The sequence below is a fragment of the Phialemonium atrogriseum genome (assembly GCF_030411735.1).
Source record: "Phialemonium atrogriseum strain 8032-3 unplaced genomic scaffold QBC33scaffold_2, whole genome shotgun sequence".
Taxonomy (NCBI): Eukaryota; Fungi; Ascomycota; class Sordariomycetes; order Cephalothecales; family Cephalothecaceae; genus Phialemonium; species Phialemonium atrogriseum.
In genome coordinates this window covers 615,912-629,332 of record NW_026848139.1, presented here as the reverse complement: position 1 = coordinate 629,332, position 13,421 = coordinate 615,912, and the positions used below count along the sequence as shown (strand labels likewise).

The 13,421-nt window shown below is 56.3% G+C and overlaps 5 protein-coding genes across 5 annotated transcripts in view; 2 read left to right on the top strand and 3 right to left on the bottom strand.

Moving 5' to 3' along the window:
- Positions 1–1,009: 1,009 nt before the first annotated feature.
- On the bottom strand, positions 1,010–3,566 carry QBC33DRAFT_444155 (uncharacterized protein; the record flags this gene model as incomplete). The annotated part of the gene is made up of 4 exons (XM_060424258.1): positions 1,010–1,693; positions 1,748–1,920; positions 1,981–2,058; positions 2,117–3,566. 4 exons carry the CDS (start codon positions 3,564–3,566, stop codon positions 1,010–1,012), a joined length of 2,385 nt encoding a protein of 794 aa, XP_060287687.1.
- An 872-nt stretch (positions 3,567–4,438) lies between these two features.
- Positions 4,439–7,194, bottom strand: QBC33DRAFT_565637 (fungal-specific transcription factor domain-containing protein; the record flags this gene model as incomplete). Its single annotated transcript, XM_060430423.1, has 5 exons — positions 6,724–7,194; positions 6,639–6,658; positions 6,475–6,575; positions 6,182–6,406; positions 4,439–6,119 (listed from the first exon to the last, which is right to left on the bottom strand). Exons 1-5 carry the CDS (start codon positions 6,791–6,793, stop codon positions 4,439–4,441), a joined length of 2,097 nt encoding a protein of 698 aa, XP_060287686.1. The 5' UTR covers positions 6,794–7,194.
- Positions 7,195–8,109: 915 nt separating this feature from the next.
- On the bottom strand, positions 8,110–9,701 carry QBC33DRAFT_591811 (uncharacterized protein; the record flags this gene model as incomplete). Its single annotated transcript, XM_060431661.1, has 4 exons — positions 8,110–8,308; positions 8,369–8,881; positions 9,208–9,296; positions 9,378–9,701. Coding segments are annotated over 4 exons (1,125 nt in total), but the record flags the coding sequence as incomplete, so codon positions are not given.
- A 398-nt stretch (positions 9,702–10,099) lies between these two features.
- QBC33DRAFT_523809 (uncharacterized protein) lies at positions 10,100–12,339 on the top strand. The gene has a single exon (XM_060426669.1). It carries the CDS (start codon positions 10,364–10,366, stop codon positions 12,104–12,106), a length of 1,743 nt encoding a protein of 580 aa, XP_060287684.1. The 5' UTR covers positions 10,100–10,363; the 3' UTR covers positions 12,107–12,339.
- A 790-nt stretch (positions 12,340–13,129) lies between these two features.
- QBC33DRAFT_444583 (fungal-specific transcription factor domain-containing protein) overlaps positions 13,130–13,421 on the top strand; it is a gene marked incomplete at both ends in the record, with an annotated part of 3,541 nt that continues 3,249 nt past the window's right edge. The window contains one exon of the mRNA XM_060424280.1: positions 13,130–13,321. Coding sequence (XP_060287683.1) covers positions 13,130–13,321 — 192 coding nt within the window. The remainder of the gene's footprint in view (positions 13,322–13,421) is intronic.

The following is a 13,421-nucleotide window of genomic DNA, read 5'->3' as shown; positions in this document are numbered from 1 at the left end:
TTCGGCCCCCGGGGGCATTCTTTATTCCCTAAAAACCCCCCAAAAAACCGCCCCCCCCCCCCCCCCCCCCCCCAACACCCCCCCCGGCGACTCCAGCATCGACACCTTCGTCCTCAACCTCATCTTGGGCCGCTCCGGCCCGCGGGACGGGTGCAACAAAGTGCGTCTCCGACGCCGACGGCCCCGCCGACGTCTACTACGGGCGACAGGCAGGAGGGAGTCCAACAAGGCCTCCAACTTCCCGCCACTGCCGTCGCCGTCGCCGGCGGAAGGTGAGGCACCTGTTCTGCAGGGTCCTCCCGGGCGGGGGATTAGCGAGGGGTTGGGAGTTTGAGGTTTGTCTTGAGTCGGGTATGCTCGTGGTTGGTGGGAGGTGAGCGGGTGAGATTGTCCAGAGGGATGGATGGTGGGACGGGGCATTGGCTGTGTAAACCAAGGGGGAACTCAAGCTCAGCTTGCACATATATGTTATAATGGGAGGAGGGTCGAGCCCGGAATAGGCAGTTAGGATCCGAATCAACGTATTGATTTCGATGCTAGATGCGATTGTACGCCCCTAAATAGAGTATGTGCGGGTTGGAAGTCTGTAATCGCTGAGCACGCACGACACCGTCTTCTGTATTAGTGATCTCCAATAGGGATCATGGAGGCATATCGAATTATTGCCAAGATTATCACTACTTCCCTCCTCGCGTTTCGAGCTCAGGCAAATGGCAGGTTGACCGACCCATGCAAATATGTATCCCATCCACCCAAATTACCCCATGCCCACGGTATCGATGCTCGCTAGGAAGGGAATGCAGTGTGCTAGGAAACCAGGTATCTTCTGGCAACAAGGTGGAAACGTATGTATGACGGCATGAACGTGGAGCGAATAGGTCATGACGAGAGGGCGAGGCAGGCGTCGACAGCGAGGCCCACTCTGAGGCGATTGTCAGAAACCATCCAAGAATTTGGTTCTCCAAGTAGCAAGATGAACAGCCTCGCGAGCGTAGAAAATAGGGTTTACTCACCTCCCCTCCTTCTGGTAGACGACATCACTAATGATCTCGCGGTCCAGATCCGGAAACATGCCGGCGAGGGTCTCGACGACATTCGCATGCTCCGCCCGGTGGAGGCGCTGAGCTTCCGCCGCCTCGGCGCTCGCCTGCCGCGCAGCGGCTTCCTCGGCGGACAGAATCTGCCGCTTCGGTTGCTCGCCACCACCGACCCGCTCGGGCTGCGGCGTCCTCGCCGGGCTTGCGAAGCTCGGTTCTGCCTCCACCCCCACCCCCGCCCCCGCACCCGCCTCCGCCCCCGACGCAGACGGCTCGTCCAAGAAGATGCGCCCGATCGTGCTGAGGGGCTTCTGGATGGAGCGGAAGAGGCCGCCGATGGCGGCCTTCTCGTCGCCGCCGGAGTACTCGGCGCTGTCCCTCCCTTCGTTCGAGGACATGGACCGGCGCGGCGTGGAAGGTCGAAGCAACGCGTCGACATCGAGCGACGGCCGAGTCGAGGACGAGGACGACTCGCCCGCCCGGGGGGGCTGGAGACTCGACGGCTTTTCGGACTCTGAGGGAGGAGGCTGGGGGGATTCGGATCGGTGTTTTTCGGCAATGGCGGATACCGCTGCCTCGACGTTGGCCTCGAATTCCTCGTCGGTTATGGTCAACGTCGTCCGGTCCATGTTCTCGACGAACTGGATCACTCCCATCTACGGCCGTCAGTCTGGATCGAGGCAAACTAAATCAGCCGGGGGTTCCCTTACCAGCGACGACAAATAGTATCCCGCCTCACCACCCAGTTTCTCCTGGTTTCGGAACCTGAGTATGTACTGGACATTTGAGACTAGATGCTCGGGGTTGGCGTGAAGAACAACGTAGATCAACATTGGCATGAAGGAATCAGCAGAAGAGTCGGATTTTGAGTGCTTCAGGAGACCTGGGGAAAATGTCATTATTGGGTCCAAAAGCGTGATCAAACTGGTGTGGCGCTACCAACCGAATATGACTTTGCAGCAGTTCAAGACGCAGATGATCTTGTCCCGAGGCGCTCGGTATGACTTGATTTTTAGCAGTTCTAGATCATGATCAGCCCCCAAGTTTGGCAGTCACAACTGGTCACAGAGCTCTCTCACCTTGCTGCGCCAGCATCAGGAATCGTTTCCCGCTCTCGCTCACAGGTGGAATATCGAGGTGTTCTTCCTTTGTCCACGAGTAGATGTTGATCTTCTGCGACAAGATCTCGTCCCGCTCGACGTCTTCTTGATGCTGGCCTCGCCGACCGGGACCCATTGGCGGCTCCCCACCTCGTTTCTTGGGTTTTGCGCCGGGAATGGGCCGAGGGGGTGCTATTGCCGGCGAGAAGGTTTGACCGTATAATCGATTCATTACCAGCTTCTCCATGCCTTCTCGAGCATTGTCAAACTCGGCGTCTGATACGTCTCGCCAGAGGTCACACTGGGCCATCTTGTTCGCAATGAAAGCGAGGAAGTCGCTGATGATCTTGACTTGCTCGTGAACCATCCACTGCCGCTTCGAAAACTCGGCGAGAAACGATTTTAGGTACCTAGCTACGGGATCTGCCTTCTTGTTTCGAAGTTGTTCGAGGAAACGGTGAAAGTCGAAGGGTAATGCTGATTCCGGTTCCGGTTCCGGCGGCGGTGGGCGGTGCAAAGACATGGTCGGAGACATGGGCGAATCGACACTGCCCCGCCTCTCGTCGTGCGGTCCTCCCGGGGGGATGGAGCCATCCTTCGGGGGCACTGGTGGTGCCTGCTCGTCCGACTCCTTTCCCTTGTGCCGCAAGTTCACCGGGGACGAACTTGACATACGAAGACTCTGCATGTCTTGGAGCTGCTGGACGATGGTCGGCGCAAGGGGTTCCAGGCTCGATTTACGCGGCGGATGCTGGATTGGGCCCCCCAACATTGGCGACGCCATCTCGAGCCTGGGACTCATGACCTCTTCGGCCCCGGGCCCACCTCCTTCCTCGCTGAACTGTTCCATGATGGTCTGGATCTCCAATCTGGATCCGGTCTCCTGCTCATCCTCGCTGGCGTACCTCTTCTCATCGTATCCGGTATCAGATCCGGTTGGCGAGGGCTCGGAAATGTTGCGGAAATGTCTGTCGGCGGATGCGGCATTTGAGGGAGTCCGGGACGGAGCTTGCGAGGATATGGGGGTGGGAGGCGTCGGGTCGACGTAGGGCGTCGATTCTATGCTGAGGTGTTGGGCCGCAGTCGTGGTGGTGGGGGAAGTGATTGGTCTCAAGGTGGCCATCGAAGAGGACATGGGCTCTGAAGGCTCGCCATGATGTCTGTCTTGGGGTTCGGCTCCTCCTCGCACCCCATGGTTCGCATCACCGTGCACTTCTGTCTCGATTCCGAGGTCAATCAAGTCCTCGCTCTCATGGCCCGGGCCGTCGGAGCCCTGTGACGGCACGGGCGCCTGTTGTGTTTCCGGTGGCGGTGGCGGGGTTTCGGTGACCGGGGGGCCGCCCGTCACATCGCCGGTGGCGGACTCAGTCGCATTTTCGGAGGTGCCAGGCTGGCTAGAACGGTCGGCCGGCTGATCGGGAGGAGACATACACGGGAGTCCGGGGATGGACGTGGGATCGCGGGGGTGTCGTTATCGCGGAGCTGAAAAGGCGAGAGAAGCAGACTGGGACAGTCTTGTATGTAATGGATAGACTGCTGTTAGAACAGCGCAGTTTCGGTTCATTCGTAGGGAATACAGAGGGGCAGGCTGGAGGGAAGGATTCACATTCCAAACACTGCCCTTTCGCTTGAAGTCGACAACCTGGGCTTAAACGTTATTTTCCCGAAGAAACCCCGATATCGATTAAGCTCCAACCTGGAAGCACGTTCGTTATTGTGGTACTCCTGTTACAGGGATATGCGTTCTAATATTTTCACGATTCAACAACGCAAATGTTGCTGAGATTCAAAAGACAATTGTATGGATATCCCTCTTTTGCTATTTTGATCTTCTCAATCCTTTTGCATATCAACAGATTTCTTCGTGGTGAAATACGGCGATTTGGAACTCATGACGGCACCCCTCTTTCCAAGAATCTAGCTATCTAATGAACCATCTTATCCCCATCCTCAATCTCAGCCCTATTTCACTGGCCGAGACCGATAGCCGTACCCTGACGCCTAGAATTGTTGTTCCTGCTCTTGGTGGATCTTGATCTTCGACAACCAAGCCTATAAAGGTCCACCAGTTTTTCATCCAACACTGCCCTAGTAATGCTGTGCTTGGACATTCCCATCGGGGGCTCAAAAACGATCAATCAAAGTCCATCAACCTGCTACCAACAAATCATCATCATAATCGATCCTGTGACCATATTTCCAGAACCTCAAAAAGGGATATATACCGTAAAACATCCCGTTCCCTGAAAGCCAACCTCTCCAACTCGACAACAATAAAAGACTCAACGCTCGCCTCGCCGTTCAGGTCCCATATTGGTTTCCCCCCTGCATCATCTGCGCCACATCGACACCAGCCCACTGGACCCCCTGCTGCGGCCGGGCGTGATTCTGCGCCGCGTGCATGTGCTGCTGCTGCTGCTGGTGGTGGTGGTGGTGGTGGCCGGTCGCCATCTGCCGCAGCCGCATCTGCTCCTCCTCCGCCCGGGCGGCGGCGGCGGCGGCGGCGGCGGCGGCGGCGTTCTCATCCCTCAGCCTCCTCCGCGCCGCGAGCCCGTCGGCGACGTCGGCCGACAACCTCTCGAAGCTGTCCCTGAGCGCGAGCGCGTCCTCCCACCTCTCCCCGTACCTGCCCAGCGCGAGCCCGACCCTCTCCAGCGACCGCGCGCTCCGGTCCAGGTTGTCCTCCTCCTCCTCCTCCTCCTCCTCCTCTTCACCCGCGGACCGCCGCTGCTGGGGGGGCAGCGGCGGCGGCGGCGCCACGTTCGGCGGAGACAGCGGGACGGGGACGTTTCTGTTGCTGCTGCGGCTGCTGCCCCCCGAGAGTAGCGCGTCGCCGGCGTCGCGGAGGACGGCGACAAACTGCGAGCCCATGAAGTAGACCTTGAAGGCGTCGTGGTACGTGTAGAGGGCAGGGTTGGCCGCGGCGCTGGCGACGGCGTAGATGCGGTCTAGATAGGCGATGGCGTGCTCGAAGATCAGGATCCTCCCGTACGCCGTCAGATGAGGCGCGCGGGCGCTGGGTGCGATGCAATACACGTAGCTGTACCGCAGCTCGAGATCGAAGAGCTCACGGAAGCCGACCGGCAGCGTGTCTGGTAAGGACTCGGCCCACTCCCGCATGTCGTGGCACATCTGCCAGATGAAAGATGTCGAGTCGGGGAGGGGATCTGCAGGGTCAGACTGGAATAGGGTCTGGTACCAATGTGACTGAATACGCCGCAGTCGAAAGTGGAGGAGGGCTATGTCGGCCGAGGAAAATTCCGCAACGGAGCCGCTTATAGATGGCACTTGAGACATTGGAGACGGAGACGGAAGATCGACTGCAATGGCATCATCTGTAAAGGAGAATGCTCGGGCGTGGACCATGCTGATAGCCCGGTCAAGCGCATAAGCGCAATAAAAGATCTTCCTCCGTGAGTCTAGAGCACCCTTATCCATGGCTTGTGCCTGCGGAGGATCTTGATGGTAACCCAGGTCGATAACTGCACGGCACGCGAAGCCGATAAGATGCCAAGTATCGAAGTGTGCAGGGTCTAACATGGCGTACTGCGCGAACAGGAGCAGGGACTGGATCTGCGTGACATAACCTGGCGTGAGAGCCCTATCGGCGTAAGGGAGAGCCCGAGAAACGAATTCGACACCGTTAGTATAGTACTCGTCTCGATTGCTGCGGCTTTGTGCAGCGGACCCGATGGCAAGGACCATATAAAACAGCCAGTAGTCACTGCTTTTGATCTGCGGTTGGTCCTGCTGGTAGAGGCCGTCCAGGATAGAGATGAGGACTGTCTCCGGAAAGACAGGGAATAGGCTGTAGATGCTTGTCATGTAATACTGTATTATGGCGTGAGCAGTCTGCCTTGGGGGAAGCTTGCCATCCTTCGGTTCCGGGATGGGGTCGTTGGTCGCTGCTGCCAAGACCAGGCGAGCGAATGTCATGTTGCTGACTGTAGGCTCGAAGTCTCGCGTGGTCGCGTGGACGGAACTAGGGGTTCGGCGGTCAGGCGGATTCCACAGGGGGCATTTCCAAAATACAGAGAAACGTACAGATAACCAAAATCCGAGACCAACGAGTTGACATCCGAGTTTTCTCGTCTGCGGGCAGCTTTACGGTGGATGGCAGCCCGGATTGTTGCCAGAGAGTCCTTACGATCCCCCTCCGCGGCAGGACGAGCATCGGGGCCGTGCATAGCAACTGAAGCCTTCCGGGACCGGGCATATTCTAGCCTTCGCTCCAGCTTCTCTATTCGCATCTCCAAAGCGGCGACATAGCTGCGGGTAATCAGTGGCGGCTCCTGGTTCGAAGACGCGCAAACGCACCACGGATGGCTGGCACATACCTTCGTTCCTTTCCCCGGGCAAACTGATCATTCGCGGCGGAACACTCGTTCTCGCGGCCGGCCTTCTCACAGGCGGTGCATGCTGGGAGCTTGCCATCGCACTGTCGGGCGCATCAGCAAATTGACAGGCTTCGCAGATGGCGCATGGAAAGGTGACTGCTCACTTTGACCTTTGCAGCACGGCCTACAATCGGTATTGTCAGTGGGTGACAAACACAAAGACCTTGTTTTGCGTTGTGGGGCTCTCACATCTTGAACATGCAGAGACTGGCCTCGACACTCGCAACAGCGGCTGATCCGAGAAGCTTGGCCTCGGCATCTCGCCTCATGAGATTCTCATGGAGACTAGAAGAGATGCTAGAAAGGAGCTAGAGCTCTGCTTCACTAACAGCTATTGCCGCTGGTCGCTAGGCCGCTGGCACGTGGGAACCGCAGAGTCTACCAATTCAGGGGCCGTGTTTGAGCGAGGATAGTCGGCGGCTTCGATCCGCTCCCAATATACACTGGCGCTTTCTTTGAAGAACTGCTACTTTGATGGAGAAGGGGGTTGAAGGTCAAGTTATTTCGATATTCGAGTATGACGGGGTTGAACACAAGAGCGGGCTACCTCGTCTCGAGGATGATCAACATGGTGGGGTAGATTATGGTGGGCGATAGCCAACACTAGGTCATAGCCCCTTTCCCGATTAAGGCGAGAGGCTCGTCGTTCCCAGGTGTTCTGTACATAAAATGATTTAGGTACCGACATGGAAAACGTGACCCCGCCAGCTGCCCGTTGCGGCCGTAGCACCACGCAAATGTCCTTACCCCGCACTACAGCAGAGCCGCACCGTCGACTGCACGTCGAGAAACTCCTTGCACGATGACAGGTTCATCTTTCGCGGTCTTATATCTTATACACTCCGTCGAATACTCCGACCTGAAATTGGCATGTCAAGGACGCGAATTTAGAGTACATAAGGTGGTTATATGCACACAATTGCCCGTGCTTGCTGCCGCTGTTCAATGTCCATTTGAGAGGAAGAGATATGCTTGATGGCCGCCCATTACGCGAACGCTGCTCTGTTCCAAATGATGGCCCAATACAAGCACCCATGCCGACATATCCTGGCAGAGACCATTCGATGACAGTAGCTTCAAGTTCCGTACGCGCAGCTCCGGGCATTTCCAAGTGGCGAATACCCTTCCTCAAGTGACCAAGAAAGACTGGAGTTTTATACACTGGCTCGCAATCTTCTTGAGCGTTGTTTTCTTGTCTACCCAGAACAGATTGTTTTCTGCGCCTATCACAATCGACGAGGAAGTCACAGGACGACAGATGGAAAATCCGGACGGGAGATTCGGCGGAGGCTGGCACGTCAAGGACGGAATGGAGAGACCCGAGTCTACGATCTATGACAAATCTGGGAATAATCGGGCATGATATTGGCGAATCTTCATCCGAAACGGCTCATATATAGTTGCATCAATGTCTATCAAGTCGCCAAAGTGATACTTGAGCTCAGACAGCCTGTCAGACTCCTGCAATCGGTCCACTAGATGCTAGACTGTGTCTCGAAGCTACCGCTGCCGCTCTGGCATCGCCAGTTCCACCAACGTGCAACATAAACGCAGCAACCCGGATTCCAGGTCGTCCTAGAGCGTGTCCTCAACCATTCGGAGCTCGATCGTCTTGGGGGCGCACTGCGCCCGCCCGCTCCTCCTTCTCCCCAAACGCGCCGAAGTTAAAGCCCAGCCGCCGAGCCGCCGGTGCTGCTTCTCGGAGCCCGAAAGCAGCTTCCCGAGTTCGATGGCCGAAGGGGTGCGCCAGATGGCCCTCGCCGCGTGGCCCGCGCTGTGCAGTTGACACCCCAGCGAAAGCATCGCCTTCTTGGATCTTGCGTGGCTTATTCACGTAAATCTGGGCCGCTTCCGTGGTTCTGCCACGTCAATGGTGTCATCGGGAAAACTGCCAGGAATCCGATAGTTTACTGGGGCCTGAGGACCGAACGCTTGCCCTGCAAGCCTTTTGGGCGGTGGACCACCCGGCTGTCGTAGTTGCGCTTGAGGGAACCAAGCCTTGTCGACGCGGAACTGACCTGCAGCTGGATTCACGTTCCTTCGAAAATCTCTGCGTTGTGGTTGTGCCTTGCCCGTCAACGCGGGACTGGCTGCAGCTGGAGTGTCGTCGGCATTTGCGGTCAGGGCCTTGCTGTTGTCTTTTGTGGGACTGATGGATAGAACCTGATTGCGTGGAGTGGTGAGTCCTTTTCCATTGAAGCACTTGACAAGCATCTGTGCCGCGGAAGCGCGCTCCTCCGGGTCGATCCTTGCCATTTCCCGAATGACGCCCACGCGTGAGGCCGCCGACAAAATCGCTCCTCGAGCATCTTGATAGGTCTTGAAGCTGTTCCATACCTCACGGAACCTGTTGATTTTTAATGTCCATAGCATCGTGACGAAGAGTGACCAAACATCCACTTTGTGTGTCTGCTCCCTGTTTTGGAATATCTCTGGCGCCATGTAAAGTGGTGTGCCAGAACATGTAGCTGCCATGATCTGGCGGTTGCTTAGGCCGAAGTCCCCGAGTTGGAAATGATATTGATCTTGCCGCGATACATAGAGAATATTCTCCGGCTTCACATCTCGATGGATGATGCCCTGCGCTGCAAGACAATCGATTGCTTGGAGCATATGATGAAAGGCGGTATCGGCAAGCTTGGTGATGGGGATGGAGCACTTGCTGTGACCAACGACTCCAGGGTTCCTTCTTTTAGACCCATGAAGATCTCCACTTTGGGCCCGTCCCAGCCCTGGGACGAGATGTAGTCCACAATGTGGTCCTAGCATTGACATTAGCACACCATATATTAGAGCTATGAAGAGGCCTCACTCATGTGGTTGATGCTGAAAAGGATCTCTACTTCGCGCTTCAGTTGCACCCATCCTTGTCGATGTATCAGCTGGAACTGGATGAGGTCTCGCCCAACACCCCCCATGCCAATGATGTTGTTGGCATCACTTTGCACGACGACTTTACGAAGACGTCCATACTCGAATGGTGTAGCGTTTTCGCCGAAAACTTGACTTGTCTGACCGTGCGATCTGTCGTCGAACATAACGATTTTGGTGTCTAAGTCGATCTCGAATGAGCATTGGATCTTTGCAATGCTAGAATTGTCCACTAAAACATCGCCGTTGCGTCCTAGTGTTGCTAGAGTGGCGTTATCTCCCGAGATCGGGCGCGTGTGGCCAATGTCGAGAGCAAGTCTACCGTTTTCCAGCTCTGACACGAGATGCTCATTGCTCTGGTGGGCAACGACTGCTTTTGGCTCGCTCGTTGAACGGGAAGAGGGAGAATAAGGCTAGGGGATGAGGCTAGGGGATGAGGCTTGGGACGAGGCTTGGGACGAGGCATTATTGGGCGATGAAATCTGGCGAATTACTGGAGCAAGGCAAAGATGAATGAAGGTTAGAAGGAGCACAGAGAGCCGAGCAAAGAAGGAGATATATACAAACGCCGCTTGCAGCTCTTTCAAAACACCCATAGCAACTGGAGCGACAGCAAAGCGCGCTGGCCGGATGCACCCTCATATTGGTTGCATCTCTGCTGGCAAAGCTCCGTTGCAGAACAAAGAATGCATAGGCAATATATTTCGGTTGGCATGCTGCATGGAGGTGAACAACAACTGACAACTGATGGAGCTTTATCATTGAGTCGCCCCCCTCCCTGTTCCCTGATTGATTAACGCCAACTGCCAGCCCCGTCAGAAGAAACACAGCGCGCAAACGGTAAATTATTTCCGTTGTGGTTTCACTCTTTTCACACCTTTCACCCTCAGATAATTTTCAGTTTCGCCTCTCTGTTCGCTCTGTCAAAGCCCTGCTTCCACTATCCTAGACCTCCTCCATGGCTACTACGATTCGAGGAGATAGGTTGTTTAGGCTTGATATGGCCCTAGCGGCACTTGTTGAAGATCCGGGGCTACTGGATCGTGCGAGACGCCGGTTCAGCGAAACTCCATCATACAGAACCCACTACTCGCACAACTCAACACTATCTCAAAGCTCTAACCCGCCTAGCGAGGAACAGCAGCGCCGCGAGAAACGAAAATGGAAGCTGATACTAGAGCATCGGGCATCGTTTCCTGTTGGCCAGTTTGACGCGCAAAGGCACGAAGAGTACCGCCGGCTCTTCAAACCAGCACCGGGCAGCGGTTGCATTTTCAGCGACCTACATATGGAACTCGCGCGCGCCACCGTCAAAAAGCAATGGGTCGAGCAGGGCATCTGGAACGAGGAGTGGGGGTGGCAACCTTCTGGGCGGTGGAAGCATGAAGAACCGCTCCAGCCCGAGTCGGATAACGAGATCGATTCGGAGGCCAAAGTCAGAGCTCCTCTTTTCTGCCTCTCCCCTTCCCCCACGAGAGCAGCAGAACCAAGACGACCGAAGAGTGCCGAGGAGCTGCAACAGATTGCAGAGCAACGGGCTGTGCAAGAGCGCGAACGTGAGCCGTCGCGCCCATTCTATCAGTTCATCTATCAAGTGTCGAATGAACGCAAACGGATTCAAGACGAAATGAACCCTCCCGACGCCCTCGTGCAGAACGAGTCAAACACTCAAGGAGCCACTATCCCGACCCCTCTCGACATTAATACGACGGCTTATGAGAGAATGAAGAACACTTGGATGAAAAGAGGGATATGGAATAGGAAATGGGGTGTCCTGCCGGGGATGTCGTGGAAGCACGAACAGTCTCTTGAGGAGATGCTTCTTGAGGGGATGGGCAATGATACTCCCGTTCAAGCAAACAGGCTCGAAGCTGACAGACATGAAACGGGAGAAGCACCTGCCAGGTCGATATTCGGGTGCCTCCTCTCTGCCGAGTCAAATCACGAAGCGTCCGATATTTTCGAAGCGTCCGATATGCTCAACGAGTCTCAGAAAGAAACGCCTGCGGCTAGTATTTTGGGTGTGCCCGGGAACGACGGCCATGGAGCCGAGGGAGCAAGTCCGAGATGGAATATATTCGGGTCTCTGTCGCCTGCCGAATCGAGTCATGGCCCGGTGTCTGGTTGCTTGAATGCGTCTCCGCAAGAACCACCTCCGGCCGCTGATCCTGCAGGATTACCGAATGGCGATCCCAATCACTCTTCCGCCGCATCGAATTCACGACGCCGCCATGCAGAGAGCAGAGAGACTCCTCGCTCTGCCCCGCCACAGAGGCGGCGACGAGGCAAGAGAGAGCCATCCATCGAGGGTGGACAGGCTCTACAAATAGCACGCACCGCTCTTGGTCCAGCTCATTCATCGAAGGTGTACAAGGCTCGCGGAAAGAGTGGGCCTGGCCCCCGACGACGGCCGAACGCCTCTAAATTACCGTCCGAAGCTCAACAGTCCTTACCAGGACTACATGTCCCTACCGCCCCCCCAAAGGATACTCCTGTGCTGCCCCGAAGGAGCAGACGCTTGGAGGAGGCCCGGCACAAAGCGGCTGCAGACCTCGCCGGCGTTGCTACTGCGGACCCACACGACGGTGGCTCCCAATCAAGACCCAGGCGGATCAGTGCTGGTCCGAAGCCTGCAGGTTCAGCAAAACCTCAGGGAGTATCCAAAAGGCGCCCAAATACGACTCGGCCTAGGGCGAGATAGGACGGTTACGCGGCCTCGTCCGGCGCTATCGGCGCTTCTGCGTTCCCCAGTGCGGACCTAAGCATTGGGAGCTCGTACAGCGCAAAGAGCCGCAGGGGCAGCAGCAAGTGGCGCAGAGCTCATAATCGGCGGGTATGTAATGAAGGTATCACCTAGGCGCAGGAAGGCACATTGTCGAGTCTGGAGCCGACCTTTGAGGCATGCATTAAGCACGGAGGTAATTCACATCAGGGAGAGACTCTTGGAGAGCAGATCAATTTAGGGGCTCAAGCTACCAATGTACCTAGGTAGTCTCCTATTAGTAGATGGGGTTTCAAGTGGAGCTTAAGATCGCTGGTGTATTTTTAAATTTTAAGCCTCCCGTTCATCTCGACTCCTTAACAATCCAGCTTGTGCGACGTACCCACAATCGCGGGCATCTGCGTTCTCTCGCATCAAATCAGGGCAATTGCGCTTATTCGCCCGGCGTATCGAGTTTATCAGAGTTACGAGTCTGTACTGCCTCCTGCTGATCTGGCGCAAAGGGGTTCGTGTCAATTGAATGTTAGGCATCGACTCGCTCGAGCCATTTTCCAAGACGGCAAGCCAAACTCGTCCCGGCGCGAGGACCCTGATCTATTAACCAACTAATCACCGGATTCAGAAAAAGAACATGATGTAATTAAAAGTATGCCATGCTTCTGTCATCCCTTAAAACCCCAATTATGTCCCTATATCGGGAATAGGACGTGTGTAGTGTATGTATCGGGCACCCAGGGATCCTTGATTCCCGATCACGTAATTATTGGGAACTCCTTCAACTGGGGTGTTACATCAGGTGGCCCAGGACCGGGGGTTGAGTGAGCCCCACAAGTTACAACTTGCAATCAAAGGGTCTCCACCACAGTTCGGGAATCCGTAACCTTAGTCCAACTGCGTCTTGCTTCGGCGGGAATGCTCCATCCGATGTTATAACTTCAGACGCAAAGACACTAGATCGCCTGATCCCCTCGCCCGGACCGGGGACGAGGTTGCTTTCGTCCCATGGACGCTGCCGATGTCTTCCGTCAAGGCTTAGGCTCGCTGGCCCCTCGACAACCGCAGAGCCTCTATCCCAGGAGAGCACCAATTCCGCAACCGCCTGGTCCTCCACATCCTCCCGATGACCGGTCAGAGAGCGATGGCCCGCCGCATCGCATCGCACATACCTTGACGGCGTGCTGCCGGTGCCGTCAGGTTAGTCTCGTCCCTGTTTCTGCCCTCCGGCCGCCCGCGGGGGGGGGGGGGGGGGGGGGGGGGGGGGGGGGGGGGGGGGGGGGGGGGGGGGGCGGGGGCG

What these genes read in the sequence shown, in the direction of transcription:
- QBC33DRAFT_523809 (XM_060426669.1), top strand. Translation starts at nt 10,364, where the DNA reads ATGGCTACTACGATTCGAGGAGATAGGTTGTTTAGGCTTGATATGGCC.